Consider the following 18979-nt stretch of genomic DNA (forward strand, 5'->3'; position numbering starts at 1 on the left):
CGCCTGGCCCCGCCCCCGTTGCTAGGCAACGGGCGCTGCGTTCCCAGCGTGCTTAGCGCTGCAGTCCAGCGGGCCGCTGACGTGGGGGGTGCTCGTCGCCGTCGCGTGTGCGCGTCCCGGACATGGACGCAGGTGTGGGAGCCCGTGGGGCCGGTGCGGGGCCGGGGAGGAGTCCCGTGGGGCGGTGTTGCAGCCGATGTCGGAGCTCCTCAGGCCACCGGAGCGCCGGGTCTGACGGGACCGCGCTAGACCGGGAGCTCGCGGCCCGGGAAGAGGCCTCCACACGGGCGCTGGGGCCCCTCTGAGCCCGCAGCCCCGGAGGCCTCTCCCGGGCGTGCCCTGGCCGAGCCGGCCCCGCGCACGGAGCTGTTTGCTGCTGCCGGCCGCGGCCCTCGCCCGCCCCAGCCCGCCTTGGTCCCGGGTGACACATTGGCCACGATTGCTTTCAATTTGTTGTGTGGGTCCATTTCTTACTGGTTTTTTTTCTCGACTCAGATGATACAGGGAATCGACTTCGATTCCAGTTGGAGCTGGAGTTTGTTCAATGTCTGGCAAATCCAAATTACCTCAACTGTGAGTATTTAAAGTAAATACCAGGACCCGGAGGAGTTAATATAGTTTAATGATCTTTATTGTTACTGGTATTGTTAAATATTAAGAGAGGGCTAAACAAAGAAAAGGGGTTTTTACGGCATAAAGTTAGTCTGTAAATAATTCGTTTAACATGTGGGTTCTTGTTTTTTTTTTGACTGTAAAGTCTTTTGTTGATTGGAATGCAAAAAAAAAGCATTTATTTGATGGAGGAAGAAAATAACAAGTTTCAGTCTCTTATTAAAAAGTAACGTCAAGTTAACAGAATTTTTTCATCTGAAAACATAATTTTACTACTGTGAATAGTTTCATATATACATAATGTTTCATATATACATAGTTCAATTTATACATAACTCAGTGCTAATTTTGATGCTACAGTCAAAATTTTCTTTTTTCAAAAAACTCTTCCATTCAATGAAAGATAGAAACCAAGACATGAGACTAAACTATTATTTTGTTGACGTAAAAATCTTATTTTGACCTGTTTTTTTATTTGCCAAGTATAAATTAGTGAAATTTGATTGTAATGAGAAAGTTTTGACTTCGTGAATTTTTTCAAGTGTGCAGATTCTTTTCACCCGTCTGTAACTGACAATTCCTTATTTGTCATTTTATTTCAGTTCTCGCACAAAGAGGCTACTTCAAAGATAAAGCTTTTGTAAATTATCTTAAGTATTTACTTTATTGGAAAGAACCTGAATATGCAAAATACCTGAAGTAAGTGCTAAATTCCCTTAAGTTTCTGTGTATTAATGGTTTGGCATTGACCTCATTTTACACACTGTACAGCAGCATGTCAAGGTTTCATTTCTGCCTATAATGTTACTTTTGTCCTCCCCATAACATAGATTATGTATGATTATGGTTATATGCAATCTGAATTTTCCTGTTTCCAGTAGTCCACATGTAGCAGCAATGGGCAAAAATTATAAAAATTTCATTAGTTTTCTTAGAATCTTCCTTTAAAGCCTTAGTCTGCACTTTTGATTGGTTTAAAATCAAACTATTGAGCATTAGGGTAAAAAAGCAGTAAGTGCATTTTGAGATTAATTTTGCATTATTGATGCTTACATGAGACACAGGGTAATTTTGTGTTTTTCCAAGTGTGCAAATTCATTCAGTTTTTGGGAAAATGTTTCTTCTGGTCATCTCCTTTAATTGGGCTCTACAGTCATTGTAATTCCTATGGATTTGGTCTATCAAACCGAGCCACTGGGGAAGCTACTGCAAGCAAGTAGGAATGTGCATTTATTAATGGAACTGGATTCCTTGTTTCCTGCCCTGATGCTGCAGTTACCAAGTCACAGTGTGCAGGCTGAAGTGGTTTCACACTTAGGTAAAGCACATACGAATCAAAACTAAAATAGCCCAAGAAGTACTGAAGACTCTAGATTTAGTGTTCCTTGTAAAAACCTGTATTAAAGTGTGCTTATTTTTAACCCAGGTATCCTCAATGTTTGCATATGCTAGAGCTGCTCCAGTATGAACATTTCCGCAAAGAACTGGTCAATGCTCAGTGTGCCAAATTTATTGATGAGCAACAGATCCTCCACTGGCAGCACTATTCCAGGAAAAGGATGCGCCTCCAGCAGGCACTGGCTGAGCAGCAGCAACAAAACAACACCTCTGTAAAATGAAGTACATTTGGAGTGTACTCGTGGAGTACTGACGATAAGGTGTACTTTGTGTCAGTGAAGTATTTACAGTAGAGGAATGAACCCTTATGCAACTTTGGCTCTGGATGTCCCTTTCATTTGAATTTTTCAAGTGACTGGTGTTGTTTTTGTTTCATCTATTCTTTTAAAGACTAATAAACACCTGCAATTTATTTTATAGCATGGGTAATTTTCTAAGAGCTTTACTGCAGTCAAGTTATTGATTCCTCTTGACTTTGAAAACCTAGATTTGTTACTTACTAATTATCTACAAAAAAGTGTAGCTCTAAAGGCTGGTCATAGGAAGCCTTTTCCCTGGAGAATAATGATGTGTCTTAAAGTGTTACTGAGAACTCCCTGCTATTTACAGCTCCAGGACAAGCAAAGGTGATGATAGACAAAGTTGAAATTTGCAGTTTTTCCTTGAAACCAAGCTGCACTATTACTCATCACTTCTGTTTCCCTGGCAGTGATTGTTGATGGAAGTTTTGCAGTTTTCCTTACAGCACATTGTACAGATAGAAATCAGGAGTGTACAGGGTGAGGTCGGGGGAGTGGAGCAGAGAGAAACTCTGCAGGATAGAGAAGGAAACAAGCTGTAGCTGTCTCTGTTCCATTAAACTCAGCTTCCTTGAATCTTGGCCTTTGCCCATGCAGCAGTGGCTGCTCTAGAATCTCTTTACACTCCATGTAAAGAGAACAGGGTACATGGGGAAACATGCCATTGCTTGGAGTATTGGAGAAGCACTTGCCATTTATTCCTTTTTTTTATTTATGTTTTTTTATTGTAAGAACATAGCTCTTGGCAGCTGCCAGGATTTTAATTTTCCTATTTTCAGGCTGTATTTCTGGTGCATTCATGCTGTATTTCCTGTCCTTGTAGGATTAGGTACTCCCAACTGTTAACCATTAGCATGTAATCAGTGATACTACAGCTGTGAGCCATCACATTATCACACTTAGACAGAACACATAAGTCATTAAACATCTTTGGCATTGAAAATTTATCTTAACAGTTTCTGTAATTATGTGGTCAGACTTAGTAAGATTTTTCTGTTTCTCCCTTTCCTCCTTATTCATTTTAGGTGTAACTTTGCAGTTACACTTCAGTAAGTGCAGGCTAATCTCAGTTTCTAACATGAGCTCAGGTTCTTTGAAAAGAGGTCAGTTTGAAAACTCAAGTTTATTTGGACATAAAAGGAAAGATACAGTTTCTTTTGGTAAGATTTTAGTGTAAGGTTTGGACCCAGAATTTCAGGACATTTATCTTGACTAGTCTGAAGTAATTAATTACAAAAGTTTTAATAAAGGTCAGTGATTCTTTGAAAGGACACTGCAGTAATTGAGATTACCATCTTCATCAAGGACTGACTAGTAAGGGCTTTAGTCTTCAGTAAATAACATGCGCACAAGCTCTGCTTTAAAACATTCTTCTTCGACCAGCTTCTGAGGCTGAAAGGAAAAGTTCATAATTAACAAACCGGTTCTAGTGGAGAGACATTTGTACATACTAACATTAGCCACATCTAGCAACTGTTGTCCTGGGGATCGAGGTAGTGGAGGTGGAACTAGAAAGGTAGTAACAACTGAAACATTCCTGAGGTGTGGAAGAGGCATTTCTAAGCAAGTAACTGCTAATTAACTAACATGTACAAGTTACAACTTGAGCTGCAGTCTGAGTCAAGTGCACTGCTCATAAATTGTTTCACTCCCATAGTTCAGTGTTTGGATTTTTCAAAAGTTGAGGAGCTGCAAAGCAGGAGCATTAACAATATGTAGCTAATAAGTTTCTCAACCCCTCAAGCACTATGAGCCAAGTGCACATACTCCCTTTACTGCATGTCTATTATAGACATTACACAATAAGCAGAATGGTTGTCTCTTGAGGAACTGTTTGAGTGAGGAATGGGGAGCAGAAGAACTGTTCAGAATGCTCTGGTCTCCTTGAACAAGAGGGGGTTCTCAGAGAATACAAGTGACTAATTCATTTACAGCCCTAAATTCCTGCCAACTCGCCATCTCAAGGCCTGTAGATCCAGAACATAGAACAAATCACTTACTGTTCCATATTTAAGTAGTGTAGGCACTCCTGTTAGTTTCAGATTCTTCCTGAATTCATTGTTGGGATCCTTCCAGCTGTTCAGAAAGAAGGTGTTAAGCTTGTAGGGGGGCATTCTGAAGTTAAAATAGCTTCAAAATGATTCAAAGGCCTTTGCCTCACACCTTCCCAACTCCCTTCTCAAAACAAGCATGCAGATCATTTATGTCAGAGATGGTGAAGGCCTCAAAAAATTATTGGCTCCTTACAGAAAAGGACAGCTCAGTTTTTCCAACAGGGTAACAACCAGTCCAAGAGTCATCCCATTTTTCAGCATTCAAAGGTACTTACTAGGGTCTATCTCCAACTAGGCAGTAGATGAAAACTGACTCATCAGGCAGGTTATGAAGTTCCTTCCTCACAATTGGCTCAGCTAGAAAATAATTTTTAAAATCTGTTAGTACTTAATATTTGTGCTACAGAATCACACGTATTTACTTGGACCAGCAAAACTGCTTATTAATGTTTTGTCTGCTTTAGTTAGAGATCTCTAATTCATTTCACCTGTCTATCCACAAGTTTTTCAGAGTTCATTATGTACTTGAACACTGACTGGATTTGTGTTTGAGTAAAGAGCAATTTCTTCTCTAGCACAAAGAGAACCACTCATTCTGTCCTGTCCCGGGTGTGACAGCTCAGCACGGCGCCCTACGGTTCCATAGCGCACCTTCACACCTGCTCAGACACATAAAGTCCAGGTAGTTCAGCGCCGTGATTCTGAGAACCGCCTTCACCTGCTGCCGCCAGACACCGTCGGGGAGGGCACCGCTGCGCCTGGACACATTCAGCATAGGTGAAACTGACCGCAGGTCTCTGTGTTTGCTGGCCGTGCGCCAGCCTTCACCAGAAACCTGTGCCGCTCCATGTGGGCAACGGAAAGGGCAGCGCGGCAGCCCGCTCGCGGAACTGTGCCTGGAGCCCGGCACCGGCACTGGGGCTGCTGTGCTCGCCCAGCATTTTCCGGGAAGGCACCGGGAGCCTCTCCGGCTTCCCCCGGACTGACACGGCCCATGCCGCAGGCAGGGCGCTCCCCCCACGGGCCTCACCCGTCACGCAGTCGGGACACCAACTCCTGCCCTCGGCGTCCTTATCGCCGCAGAAGAGCACGAAGATAGGCCGGCCGTGGTAACTCTGCGCCGTCCGCACGAACTCGGGATAGCCGCGGACCTGCAACTCTACCCAGCCCATGGCGGCAGCGGCTCCGCCCGGCCCGGCCCGCGCGGCCGCCGTAGCTCCGCGCGCTCCCGGCGGCCCTTGCGGCGGCGGGACCGGGTTCGAACGGCGCCTGGTGGGTCCAGGCGCGGCCTGGTTCGCCCGTCCTCCCTCCCTCTCTGCCTCTCTCTTCCTCACTTCCTCCTTCCCTCTCGCCCTCTCTGCCTCCCACCTTCCCTTCCTCCTTCCTCCTGCCCTCTCTGCCTCCCTCCGCCTCCCTCCTCTTTGCCTCCTTTCTGCCTCCTCCCTCTCTCCTCTCTGTCTCCCCTCCCTCTGCCTTGCGGCAGCGCCCAGGACCCGCTGGTGCCGGTGCCGCCCGGGACGCCGTGAGGGCCCGGGCCGGGAGCAGCCGCGGGCCTTGGGCGGTTGCAGAGAGACCGCCCCAGTCTTCTCTCCGCGGCTCCCTTGGGTTGGTTCTCCCTTTGTTGCTCACGTCAGACCCGGGATGGCTTTTGCGAGTCTGAAATAAGCGTTTATTGTTCTCCCATTCACAGCTGTGATCACAAGCAAGGGACAATAGCGGGGTTTGCTCTCAAGCCGATGAGATGGGACTGAGCAAGACCGCGGTGTCTGAGGATGCATTCACCACCCAACGATACAGGAATGAAGCTAAAGCTTTACAAACACAGGTACCATATGCCGTCTGTAGTGATGTTGAATTGGTTTTCTTTGTGATTGTAACAAAAAGATTATTCTGACCCACTTCCTGAGACAGCCCAGCAGGGAGTGTCATACCAGCTTTCCTCATGTTGTCACACATTATCTTGACACTGTCCTTTGGTAAGGGTGGAGATCACAAACTGTATATGCAATTATTCTTAATTTTCTGTTGTGGTTCAATCCCAGTAGGCAGCTGAGCATGCAGCCACTTGCTCACTCTCTGCCAGTTGACATGGGGAAGAGAAGTGGAAGGCGAAAAGTATGAAAAGTTACGGGGTTGTGATAAAGGCAGGTCAACAGGGAAAGCAAATGCTTTCCTGTTTGTGTACACAAACAAAGCAAAATAAGGAATTCATTCTCTACATCTTATCAGTGGGCAGGAGTTCAGCCGCTTCCACAATTTCAGTGCATATAACAGTGACTTAGGAAGACAAATGCTCACCAGTCTTCCATTTCTCCTTCTTCCCTGCAGCTTTTACTACTGAGCATGATGCCACAGGGTGTGGAATATCCCTTTTGTCAGTTGGGGGTCAGCCATCCAGTTGTTTCCGCTCTAGCTTCTTGCCCACCCTTAGGCTACTCAGAGGTGAGCAAGTGAGGAGCAGAAAAAGCCTTGACCTCTGTGAGCACTACTTAGCAAGAATGAAAACATTGATGTTAGCACTGTGCTCAGCACACATCCAAAATGGTGCCATCATGAGTTGCATCACCTGTTTATAGTGTTCTGTATAACATCAGGGTTTTTTTACGCTTTGAACAGCTCCAGTTTAATAGAAGTGTTCCAGCAGTTCCAGAGAACTTGGCTCTCAGATTCTCTCATCCCCGTCCAATTATAATAGAAAAACTGAAGGCATCCAATGATCAGAGAAATCTGGTTGGAAGTGAGGACCCCAGCCTGAGAAGCTCTGGGATGTTCTCAGTGGTATCTGAAGAGAGACTGAAATTGGCTGTTCAGCTGGCAAAAAGGGACATCAGACAAAGACGTCTGGAAGAACAAGTGAAACGGCAGGTATTTGGAGATGTCAGTACACCACTGTGGACCCAGAAATCACGACAGCAGAAGACTGAAGTATTTGCAAGTCAAAAAAACAAAAAAGCCCTGAAGTCTCAGACTCACTCAACATGTGAGCAGAGGCTTGACCAGCCTTTCCAAGGGGAGTCTGCCAGCTCTGACGCGAACGTTTATCTCTGCGTAGTTAAGGAGGGAAGGCAGATACCAGCTGTTTTGGACTCTCCACCCACCCATGATACCAGACCAGACACCAAGCCAAATTTAAATAAAAAAGAACATCAGAATATGCAGGAAGTTCAGCGTCTGCAAAAAGAATTGAGGAGCTATGTCCAGAAAATTGAAGAAATTATTAAAAAAGGTGTTTAGACTGAACAGTAATTATCTTATATAAATACACACTAGTTTGTTGATCTTTTCCCCCCATTTTTTGGGTTATATTAGAATTCATATTTATGTCTAGACTTTTGAGAACCATTTTTTTTTTTTTTTTTTTTTTTGAAATGTTTATACAAGATAGAATAGCTAGCCAGTTTAAGCAGTTGGTTCTTTTGTAGTAACTAGCAGGAGGTTTAACCATTCCTAATTTTGAGTGCTTTATCTGCAACTTTGTCATAAAACTTAGGGGTCACATGATTTTTAAAATAACTAACGAGCTATATTGCATGAGACTTCAGTGAAATTCTAAGCAGAAACAGGACATAGAGTTTTCAATAACTAACATACATTACTGTTAAAAGAACCCTGAACAAATAGGTGGCTTGGTTCTGCATGGAAAAGGCTTATTACTAAATTATGTCTGTTGTCATGACTTAATTGGGATTTTCACAGGTTAAATTAGGATATAAAACTTTATATTCTGTGCTTTTTAGGGAGAGATAGAGAACTTGATCCTGAAAACGAGCAGCGGCTTTGCACTAGGAGACAGCAACAAGCTGCACGGTCAGCTCGGATGCTATATGTGCTCCAGCAACAGGTAGGAACCATGATTTTAAACTGGGATGCATAGGAGTTTAGTTTGTTGTGAATAATTTGTCAGAAACTAACTGGAACAAGAGAAAGTCAATCAGGTTGTTGCTGAACTTCCATACCATTCTAGTTTATTCTGAATGGTGTGACTGATTTCCCTCATGGCTGGACAGAGAGGTGAGTGTCACTATTGGAAAATCTCAGATGCTACAGTGAAGATCTATTGTTCATTTATAGACATGGAACTAATTGTGACTGACTTGCTCCTCTCTGTCTCCTTTCTTGATAAACAGGTAAAAGAAATTCAGGACGATTTAGAGAAACTGAGTCCTCATACAATCAAACATACTAAAAAGGTAAGATGTAATTATCCTTCAGGGTGCAAGTAACTTATTGACAGAGTTTTCTGGATAATTGAGTTTGATTGTCTAGGGTGCAGCTGAGCTCTCTCCAGAAAGGGGATTTCCTTTGTATCTTACACATTTTGTCTCATTGTCCAAGAAGTATGGCTCACTTGGCCCGACACTGCCTTTGCTACTTCCCTCTTCTCCTCAGCTCTCATTTACAGTAAATGAGAGGCAGGTGGTTGGTCTTCTGCGTTTATGTGGCTTCTAATTCCTTCTTCATTTAAATTCCTTTTTGCAAGGAATTAGCAATGTGTTCTACTCTTGACTGCTTTTTTTAAAACTTCTGTTTGATGACACTCAGTCTTACCAGCTTTGTTTCTGATTTTCTCTGCCCAACACCTTTCAGGGGGATGGCTGAGATCATGACTTACAGTCTGGCCGATGTTGCCCTGTTGTTCTCTTGTCCTTTTTCAATTACCTGCATTTTCTTCTGTAACAAAACACAGAGGATTGAGAATATTCTTGTTTGCAAGAATATTTACATCTACAGCCAACTGTAGTTGACAGCTCTATGTTGGCACAGGTAGTAGAAACCTCATGACCTGTTATCCCCAGGCTGTTTTACCTGAAGCCAGCATGACATCGATAGGAGTACTCTTGTGAGGAATCTTGAGTAAATTACTTCAATGCCTGTTTTGCTTTTTCTCACAAATAAATGGCTTAATACCAATCAAAATTATTCCAAACATCAATGTTTCTACATGAAATTTCAGCAACAATTCTTCCAATAGTATAAGTATCCATAGAAACTATAGTTATTAAAGCATTTATTTATTTTTCATTTTTCCAGTCTCGAGCAGTATCCAGGTTGGCAGCAGCACACAGAGGAGCTGTACGAACCTTGCAGGCATTTGCCAATCAGTTTACAGATCAAACAGATGAGCAGATTCCAGCCCACTACAAGGAACTGGGCAGTCTCATTCGTCAACTGTCTCTCTGTTCTGCCAAACTAGAAGGGAATTCTTCCATTTCTGAAGTTATCATAGATATTTTGTTGCAAGTTGAGGTAGGAAAAAAACATTTGGTTTGCTAAGGCAGGAAAGATGTAGCGAAATATGAGATTGTGTTCATGAAATGGCAGATTATATTACTGGTTTTGTTTTTATTTTTTAAAGGTCATATTTTCTAACGTAAAAAAGTACTTCTAATGTTCCTAAGTAATGGTGGTCTAAAACAGACGTGCATCCTAAACACAGAAGCTACCTGCTGCTTGTTGATGCTGTTCCTAGCTTTCTTGGCTGTCCTAGTAGAATGAGGAGTAGTAGTGATAATGGTAACAAAGCATCAGTTCCTAATTCATTAGTCATTTTCAGAACCAAGAGAATTAATTTTATACATTAGGTGTGCATTAAGTGTTTATTACTCTGGATGCATGCTTTAGTTGTCAGCATCAGTGATGAGCACCTGAGTATCTCATATGGTGGTGGGTGCAGAGTTGTCCAGGCAGAAGATAAAGTTGTGGGTACAAGAACTACTTGGCTCTGTGCCCTTCAAATATCTAATTTATTAATATCTGATGACTTATAGATGTCATTAGTATCATTGAAAAGTTCTGATTCATGTTGCCTGCTGCATAAATTAAAAAAAACAATATCAGAGCCATAAGATGCTTTCCTTAAAAATGCTGTTAAAACCGTAAGAGCTATGTCTTTAATTTTACTGTTATGACCTGCTTATCAGAACAGTAAGAGTGCTAACTGCCTGGGAATGGGAAAGGAGGTAGTTGTTTAAGTTTGGACATAGCATTGGAAGAAGTGTCTTTGTCACCATAGTTATGTGACCATGAAATTTTTGTTGGTGTGTAGCCCTTGTGTTCAATTCTTTTTGAACATTCTGTAAGCAAATGGTTTGCTGGAGTCAGTTGTAAATACAAAAATGTAAGCCTTTTCAGTAAGATTTAAGTTAGTAATATGAAAAAGCTTCTACATGACCAAGCTATCAGAAATAATCACCATCTGAAAAAAACACCAAAACAAAAACAGACCAAAAAAGCTCCAACTGCTTAGAATGTCTTGAATTTTCTTTTCATTACATCAGATTTGCTGAGAGAATAATTAAAACTCTAAAAATTTGGTGCAGGATCTGAATTCACTGCTGGAAAACAAGCAAACATCAAAAACAATGAAGAAATGTATTTCAGCTTCTCAGGCCAAATCTCCAAGGAACACTGAAGCATTTCCAGCAAGAAAGCTTCTCTCTCCAAAGGGAGAAAACAAACCTCTCACCTTGAAGGGACAGCATGGACAAGAGTCTAAAAAACCTCCATGTGCCAGGAGTCTTCTGACTGGTTTGTATTTTGAATAACTAAATACATTATTATCACTTAACTTGCCATCTAGAGTTCAATTTTTTTAGTATGGTATTGCTGTTCAGAAGTCAGTTAGAGGTCAGCAAATTAGTCTTAACAAAAACCAGGCTGTGGTTGTATAACTGTTCATACTGAAAAGTAATTCTGTGGCTTTGGCTCAGAATTCCCTCGGTTGGTACAATTTCTCTGCTTCTGCGAGCAATGGCTGTTTTATCCTGGCCAGTTCATTACTGTTAATGTAATGATGAACAATCACACTTCTCTACCTAGAGACATATTAATTGATGTTTAATCTAAAGACTTGAGGGTTTTCACCACTATCTTGCAATGCAACTGTTCAGAGCTGGCTTTCTATATTGTTCTTTTGCTTTGGATATGAAAGGAAAGGAGCTTTATTCTTAAGGTGGTGTGAGATAAATTTACCTGAAGTATTTTGCCACCTTATGAAAGCCATTGTAAGTTCTTACATTATTATATAAATTATATTAACTGTTTTTTTCCTTTGTGGTGACTTTCTCATACCTCAGGCTGGTTTGTACTAGAACAGTAAGTATTCCCTACTACCCCCAGGTAGCAAGAATTCCATATGCTGAATTCATCTTTGGCAGTCCAGGGAGACAGTATATAAGCACCTAATGGTTTCCATGTGTCTTGGTGCCTAAAAGAGGATGCTTTGTTATGACTGCCTAGACTCCATATAGCAATTGCACCCATGACTTGTATATATATGTATATTTTCAAATATCTCTGGACATATTTATATGTATATGCACACAAACCCCAGACCTTCCTGTTCATCAAAACAATGTAAGAAAAATAATTGCTTTTATTACTTGTCAGGAAATACAAGGCTAGAATTTTTCATCTTGTCTTTCATTTTTTAAAAATTATGGTAGAGCTTAAAAATTCATAACAGAGGTAGCATAGTGCTACCTAGCATAACAGAGGTATCAAATGTAGAAAAAAAGAGAATTCTTGCCCTTTCAATTTAGAGTTAACAGTTCATGTGTTATTTTTAGTATAGATAAACATTGACATGTTGCAAATATTTCATCAGTTCAACAGGCAAACAGTTGTGCCCATATATTACACAATAAATATCAAGAAGAAAGTGGCCCACCTACTTCAGAGAGAAATGCCTCTTTGCAAGGAAGCACAAATGTACTGGTGAGAGCTAGAGCTGTAAGAAAAGAGTCTGTCCTTGAAAATAGTGCTTTGAAGAAGAAAAATATGTTATTGCCTGCAAAACCACAGGTATGGAAGTGATAAATCATTTATGCTGTCTTCTACTTGTGCCCTGGGATTTGTTCTATAAGACACAGTCAAAGCTTCACACTTCCTCACAATATTGCTATTCTGAGCTAGGAGACATAGGGGGTAAACTATGCAATCTGCCTGTTATTTCTAGTGCTTATGACTATTTTAGCAAATTATTTTTGAAAACAGTGTTTCTTGTTCCTTAGAAATATACTCTACAACTAGAAACAACAGAATTGATGAGGAAAATGTTCACTGAAACATTAATCATGTTTGATATTAATCAAATTATCATTATCATGTTTGATATTAATGTGTGCTCTTCAATTTAAAATTAAAGCTGAAGTATCTTCCTCCTGTGGTCATCTTGTGTCACAAAAAATGCACTCAGCAGTAATGTTGCACTAATGTTAGTAGGAGAATATATGTTACTCAGGCTTACTTAACTGGTAAATTATAAAACTTTACTATACAAGTTCTGATTTCTACTAAGTCCTTGCAACCAGAAAGAAGCTTCATGGTGCAAACAAAACAATTCTTAAAAGACATGGGCTATATTTTGCTAGTAAGTGTATTTTCTTTTTATCCCTTCCTCAGAGGCTGAAGACAATGTTACCTTGGAAACCTTCTATTTGGATTTATGAATAGTCAGCATAGAGTTTAATTCTGAAAAATCAAAATTAAGTTTTTTCCGCAGGAAGAGCAACACTGGAAAAGTTTAACTGTTTGCAAAAATAATAGTTGCAGGATTAAGCATATGTTCTGTTCAGGCACAGCTATACTTCGCTTTAATGCACTTGTAAAACTTTCACATACATCAACTGCAGAAAAGCCAGCAGGCATAATTTCAAGACAAAGTCTAAAGTAGAATGCAAAATACTTTAAAAATTCAGCAACTGGAATATGTGTTTTTAATGTGATCATGTTAATTTTAAGGGAATGCTGAAATCTTTAAACTCAAGACGGACAAACCCTCTGGGAAAGCATGCCCGATTTCAAGAGCCAACTATAGCTTTCCAACTAAAAGAGAACAAACGACCTGTTAAGGAGAGCAAAATGCCTTGCATGCCTTCAAAGCCTTCACCTCGGTCTGTTTCACCTAATCGGTATGTTTGCAGTCCCTGGCACCCACCTTTGCACTGCTTCCCAGTGGAGAAGCTTCTGGATCTGTGCTAGTGACTAGAATAGAGTTGGCCTGGCTTCAGTCCAGTGGCACAGCGCAGCTTGCTGTCACATAACTGCTCTCCTTTCCCACTTGGCCCAGAGCAGCCCCATTCCCTATAGCCTGGGAAGAGCCAGGGCTTTAGTCTTTTGCCTGAATTGCTGCCTGGGAGTCAACGCCAAACTGTGTAAGACAGGGCAGTGGCAAAACACAGGAGGAGGAGTGGGTATTCCCAGCACTACATTAAGAAAGTAAATATTATCTCCCTGTTTCAGAAGGACAAGATGCATATATTTGTCCCAGACAATAATAAAGGGCAGGTTTGTTTAAGCTCTATTCAACATCCTGTTACACATGGGTCTCCAAATTTAGGTTGGTTTGGGACTGATGTTTGTGGCATTTCGAGCAGGAGATCCAGGTGCTAGATCAGAACTAGGCAGTGTGCATGGTAAGATGAGGAGCTCATTTCTCTGGACAATACTTGTGGAGAATCAAGTAGTTCCTGTTTGCCAACAGCAGAAACATGATTCAAGTTCCTTCATTCTCAACAGAATTTTCTGGCTTATATGGTCTCAAAATCTATTAATTTTCTCCCTAAATTTCTTGTAACTCTTTCAAACTAATAATGGAAATCACACTATTTCATTCTTCAATTGTTACAATGTACATTTTGTAACTTTCTATGCTACTGTGCTATTTTTGAAGATTAGCAAGGCTTGAAGCAAAACATTCAAGAGGAATTCTAACTCGCCTTTGCAGAGGAGAAATGGAAAAAATACTAAAGTTGAGGTAATGACTTTCTTTGAAAAATCTTATAAGGAGTGTCAGATCTGAGTTTCTCCCCACTCCCAACAGTCCTCCTAAAAATACATTTATATAGTTTGATGTTTAAAATTATTGTTGTCATAATAGCTTTCCGAATGGCATTGTCATTTGTTCTTCTTTGTGCAGGTCACGAACTGTCTCTCCAGCTCAGTGTGCAGAGAAAGCTGGGAAGGAGGTACAGGAGTGGTCAGAGCCTCCGTTAGACAGGACACAGGTAGTACAGACAAGATCATGCCACTGGGTGAATGATGCCTTGAGAGCTGTCAAATTTTTATAAAAGAGCAACAAACAGTTTCTTTTCAACTTAATGGAAGATACTTTTGTTTTGGTTTGGGTTTCTTTCTTTCTTGTATTGAGTTTGTGTCTTTTTATTTTCTGTGGCATTTGTTTTTGGGGTTTGTTTTTTTAAGTAGCAGGTTGCAACAAATGCAGATATTCTGAGTGAAAAGCTATTGGATGATCTTTTGGAAGATACTGCTCAGGAGCTGTGGAGCATGGATCAGCTTGAGAGACTCCAGACTGAGGCCCTGCCTGTGGCTGACGCTCGTAGCCTTGAATCAATGTTGCAAAGAATGGAAGAAATTGAAGTAAGATTTTCTGTCTTGGTTGGTCTCATTAGTGTTAATTTCTTATTTGCTGTCCATAAATTATAGTATCTGTAAGTATCTGCATTCTTAAATGAAGCAAGGTCTGACTGGATCAGTGTCTGAGATCAAAGACCTGGATGGAGTTTATGCTTCCAGAAAACACCATGTTAGAACAGAAGCAGAGTGTTTGATGAATCTGTTGCTATAAAGTTGGCAGACCTGAGTTTGCATCCCATCTTAAAATTTTGTGGCTTAAATCATTGTATATGAATGGGAGAATCAGTATGGTGATTATGTTGATTGTCTAGCAGATTGGAAAGTATTTTAATATTAATTTGAATTTTTCCCTTTTGTGTGCTATAGAATTTCAGTATTCTTGAGTATCTTGAGGAAATATGCTCTGGCAATCCAAAGTATTTCACAGGGCATCATGGAGAAGTCAGATGAATACATGGTTATCTGTGCCTTTTATTCATCTTTCTATATAAATTTTCATACATAAGGTTATAGTTTACTTGACTTGAACTTTCTCATGTATTGGTTTCTTAAAAAGTTTTCTTCAATCTGTTTTTTATCATTTCTGGTCTGAGTTCTATTTTGACCTTCTCTGAAATTTATTGTGACTTAGAACTACTCAGTTTAGTGCCATTTACTTCTAGAGATCTGTTCATCAGTTGGAAGTGTGAAGCTGCAGTGTCCTTGTCCCTGAGGCACTGGAGCACACATTTGGATTCACAGTTGGTGAGACAGGAGCAGTTTGAGGGCCTTCAGTTGTTTGGCTGAGGGCTGTTGGTCTGAAATGGGAGGAATTCCCGTGGGACTGGCAATTAGTTTTGTATTCAAGTATGACATTTTGAACAAGATAAATGTCTGTGTTTTCAATCCCCCAGCCCTTTTCTGTGTTGTGTTACCAGCTAAAATAAGCCTGCTTTGCCCAAGGAGGACAATGGCTTGCTTTCCTGTTGGTGGTAATCAGTACAGCTGAGCTGTATATATGTTACACACTTGACTGACTGATGTGTGTTCCACCACAGATGTACCAGGAGGCTGTCCGCAGGAGAGTCACACAGATTGTCTACAGTGACTCCCAGTTCTGGGCCCAGGAAGACAATATGGGTAATTGTCTTTTTTAACACAACTTGGTTTTCTTATAAACTGTAGGTTTAAGTTCAGGTGTTTTGAAATCAAAGTCATTGGACTATGTGTGATCAAATAGCACCACTTGGACACTTTTTACCATAAGTGCTTCTTTCAGAGCACAGTTTCTAAGATATAGTTCTAAAATCAGTACTTTATCAGCATTCCTTTTCTTTATCCTATGGTTTGATTGAGTAGCACAGTGAAGCTACATTGGTTTTCCATTGGATCACATACAACTTTACTGAAACTGTGTTGTTTAACATAAGTTGGAAAATCTCACAGTAAGACTGGTAAAGATTTACCCCAAATCTTTATGGATTCTTTTTCTATGTCTTGGATTTACCATGGAGTTTAATAGACTGTGCTATTTTTACAGTGGTATTTTCTATCTCTGCTAGAAGCACCCACTGGCAGCATAAATGATTTTTACTAAAGGTAGTACTTCTAGAATGCTCAGCTTTAATACACTGAGCTGAATTTATGTTTTTTCTCACTTTGAATACTTTACTTACCTGAAGGACTTGGCCCTTAAAAGAAACAAGTCTTTGTAAGGACTTAATCTGCAGTAGATGTAGTTTTTCTCTTTCAAAAATCCAATTTAAAATGGTATTTTCTTCCTTCTAGAACAACAGATGGCATCAACAGCTAAAAAACTTATATCTCCTCATCCAGTTCAGATAACTAAATTAATCAGACACACAGAGCTGGAAACAGACATTTTATTTGAAAAACCATTTGACAGCACGTAAGTGGAATAATTGGCCCCACACTAAACTGTGGTGCATAAGATCTGTGTGACTTCATTCCAGTGTTTTCATTACACTGACTCTTCAGAAAGAGACTTAAAAATTTAGTTCTGTCTTGATGATTATTTTATATTTCCAGTGATATTGATGAAAATAAAGAAGCAAAGGAGAAATTGCAGTCTGGCAATTACGTTCTGCAGTCCTTACCTCTGAAGTCTCTACAGAAAGTGTATTCTGTGTCTGTCTCTGTGCCAAGTGATGTGCTCCAGAGCATCTTGGATTATAACAGCAGATACAAGCATCATTTAAAGCTTATTTCCCATGAGGTAGTGGGCAGTTTTGATCCATGGCAGATTGCTGAGAGGTATATGAACTGTCTTTGTGGTTTGGAAGTGAAAGACTGGAATTTGAAATCTGACTTTCTGAACCTTTTCCTTCTCTTTTTTTGCCCTTCCTCTCCCTTAGTCTTGCAGAGCAGCTGACAGAAGAAGCCCTGTGTGATGTGGCAGCAGAGCTGCAGGATGTTTGTGAGGACTATGCAGAAGCTGTGTTCACATCAGAGTTTTTGCAGCCAGTGCAGTGAATTCTTTCCCACCTGCCCTATCAATGTCAGCCTCAGCCTGACAGTCTGTGAGATTTTCTGTACTGGATCTCCATCAAAGATTCATCTTAGGTTTTTTATAAAACCATTATAATAATGTTTTCCTTTTCAGAAAGGACTTCCTTACTTTTCCTTTTATTGTCTAATTACCTTAGCACATGCTACAGTGGGGTGAGTTCTTTTGGAGATGTGGCAATCCAGTGAAGGATTCTCATGGCACAGTACAGATAGATGCAAACACTTGTCGCTGGCTGTAGTTGCAGGTTTGCTTGGGCTCTTGCCGTCAGCTTCGGAAGGGAGTTCCTGAGTACCTCCATAGTACATAATGTGCATGGTACCTCCTTAGTACATAATGCAAAGGCAAAACAAGACCTTTCAATAGAAGCATGTGATAGAAATATTACTTTCTTTTTCTTAAACTAGTCTGAAATGTTACATTTTTATCAGCATTTAGTGATTCAAGCCCACATTCCTTTCTCTTAAGAATCCCATTAAAATCAAGAACAACAAAATAAATGAACCATTGGCATTTCTGCAACATTAAATTAACTTGTTTGAAGTAATCAAAGTGCTAGTTTGGGTTATGTCTGGAGTCAGAGCAATAGTAATAATTACTTAACGTAGTACTCTAGGGAAATGCAAATTCAGCCCTTGAGGTATCCTAGAGAATATGACAGTCTGTTTCCTTTGTCAGTTTTTTTTCTCCAATATTGTTCAATCTATAACACATTAATTTTTAACCGTCTAAGATTATTTTTATTTTCTCTAATTAGAACATATATTTTAAAAATAATTTTGTTTCTATTGAAGCCTGGTTTACTATTTCAATTGTCTTCAAATGCAATGATGTAAATGTTACTGCTGAAGTGGGACTTCGCTGATATGTGGTTTCTGTAATTTAAAACAGCTGATTTCTAAAATAAGTCAAAAATATTAAAGCAATAGTGTCTCTATGTGTATATATGCGTGTGAAAGTATTTTGAAGATGTTTTATTTTTTAATAAACAACACTTGTTTATTATCACTAAACACAGTTTTAATTTAACTTCCCTCTGAATCCATTTGGAATAGCACAGCATATTCTATGATTCTATATATCCATGGTCTTTCTCTAGGATTGCTTATTTTGGTGGCTTAGTGACACCTTTGGGAAAGCAGTCCTTGTCAAACCTTTTAAACAGGACTCGTGTCCAACAGCAGAGGCAGTGTGGCTCGAGGGCTAACTACAGCATGTAGTAGCACTGTCACCTATAGCTGGGGGAAGGTGAACCATAGTTTATTTGCAGCTGGCTCTGGAGGTGGGAACTGCTTAAGTGTCTGTTCCACTTAAGGCTCAAGCAAAACCACTTAACTCACCAAATTCTCAGGGGTATTTGCTGTGGCTCTTGAATAAACTGCTAAGCAATACCCTAGCAAAATAACGTAATTATCTTTATACCTACCAAGCTGGTGTTGGTACAGAGCCTGTAAGTGGCTTTAGAACTTGGTTGTACTGTGCTTGGTTCTTCAATTGTAGGATTTTTGGGGCAAAACTTCTGTAACTGTGCATTATTTGGTAGTGTTCTGACACACTGTAGTAACATAAAATCCCTCCTAACCTCTCTGCCAGCCTCTTCCCATTGTTTCTACAAGAAGGGCTGTGACTCAAGACGTTCCTTAAGATGAATGTCTTCCGGTTATTGGGGGTTCTGGAGAAGTTGGCATCTCTACTTTTAGAGGCATGCTGCCAGTGAGGCTCTTGAAGAGGGA

The 18979-nt window shown here is 40.5% G+C and overlaps 3 protein-coding genes across 9 annotated transcripts; 2 read left to right on the top strand and 1 right to left on the bottom strand.

The window, feature by feature from the left end:
- Positions 1-11: 11 nt before the first annotated feature.
- Positions 12-2427, top strand: MED31 (mediator complex subunit 31). Its single transcript, XM_015646331.2, has 4 exons — positions 12-132; positions 496-573; positions 1215-1311; positions 2039-2427. The coding sequence occupies exons 1-4, from the start codon at positions 123-125 to the stop codon at positions 2229-2231; spliced, it is 378 nt and encodes a 125-aa protein (XP_015501817.1). The 5' UTR covers positions 12-122; the 3' UTR covers positions 2232-2427.
- Positions 2428-3413: 986 nt separating this feature from the next.
- Positions 3414-5589, bottom strand: TXNDC17 (thioredoxin domain containing 17). The gene is made up of 4 exons (XM_015646332.3): positions 5394-5589; positions 4639-4720; positions 4310-4385; positions 3414-3701 (listed from the first exon to the last, which is right to left on the bottom strand). Exons 1-4 carry the CDS (start codon positions 5533-5535, stop codon positions 3633-3635), a joined length of 369 nt encoding a protein of 122 aa, XP_015501818.1. The 5' UTR covers positions 5536-5589; the 3' UTR covers positions 3414-3632.
- Positions 5547-18259, top strand: KIAA0753 (KIAA0753 ortholog). Of its 7 annotated transcripts, none has more exons than XM_015646311.2 (17): positions 5547-5635; positions 6054-6188; positions 6692-6805; positions 6980-7589; positions 8101-8204; positions 8491-8553; positions 9395-9610; positions 10684-10891; positions 11970-12166; positions 13106-13275; positions 14037-14120; positions 14283-14370; positions 14570-14743; positions 15778-15859; positions 16508-16628; positions 16769-16993; positions 17095-18259. In XM_015646311.2, the coding sequence occupies exons 2-17, from the start codon at positions 6105-6107 to the stop codon at positions 17210-17212; spliced, it is 2658 nt and encodes an 885-aa protein (XP_015501797.1). In that variant the 5' UTR covers positions 5547-5635; positions 6054-6104; the 3' UTR covers positions 17213-18259. The 7 variants fall into 7 exon arrangements, 6 of the variants coding, with proteins under 6 accessions (XP_015501797.1, XP_015501799.1, XP_015501802.1 ...); XM_015646310.2 differs by lacking the exon at positions 5547-5635 and adding an exon at positions 5766-5968; XR_001524518.2 differs by lacking the exon at positions 17095-18259 and having other exon boundaries at positions 14628-14743; positions 16769-16783.
- The last annotated feature ends 720 nt before the right edge of the window (positions 18260-18979 follow it).

This window comes from Parus major, chromosome 19 (assembly GCF_001522545.3).
Source record: "Parus major isolate Abel chromosome 19, Parus_major1.1, whole genome shotgun sequence".
Taxonomy (NCBI): Eukaryota; Metazoa; Chordata; class Aves; order Passeriformes; family Paridae; genus Parus; species Parus major.

Bases quoted from the DNA above. Each gene is read 5' to 3' on its own strand.
- MED31 (XM_015646331.2), top strand. The intron at 574-1,214 runs GTGAGTATTTAA...ATTTTATTTCAG, and splicing joins AAATCCAAATTACCTCAACT to TTCTCGCACAAAGAGGCTAC. The intron at 1,312-2,038 runs GTAAGTGCTAAA...TTTTTAACCCAG, and splicing joins GAATATGCAAAATACCTGAA to GTATCCTCAATGTTTGCATA.
- KIAA0753 (XM_015646311.2), top strand. From the start codon at position 6,105: ATGGGACTGAGCAAGACCGCGGTGTCTGAGGATGCATTCACCACCCAA. The intron at 8,554-9,394 runs GTAAGATGTAAT...TCATTTTTCCAG, and splicing joins CAATCAAACATACTAAAAAG to TCTCGAGCAGTATCCAGGTT. The intron at 13,276-14,036 runs GTATGTTTGCAG...CTATTTTTGAAG, and splicing joins CGGTCTGTTTCACCTAATCG to ATTAGCAAGGCTTGAAGCAA.
- TXNDC17 (XM_015646332.3), bottom strand. From the start codon at position 5,535: ATGGGCTGGGTAGAGTTGCAGGTCCGCGGCTATCCCGAGTTCGTGCGG. The intron at 4,721-5,393 runs GTGAGGCCCGTG...ATTATTTTCTAG, and splicing joins GTGTCCCGACTGCGTGACGG to CTGAGCCAATTGTGAGGAAG. The intron at 3,702-4,309 runs GTAAGTGATTTG...TTTTCCTTTCAG, and splicing joins CACTACTTAAATATGGAACA to CCTCAGAAGCTGGTCGAAGA.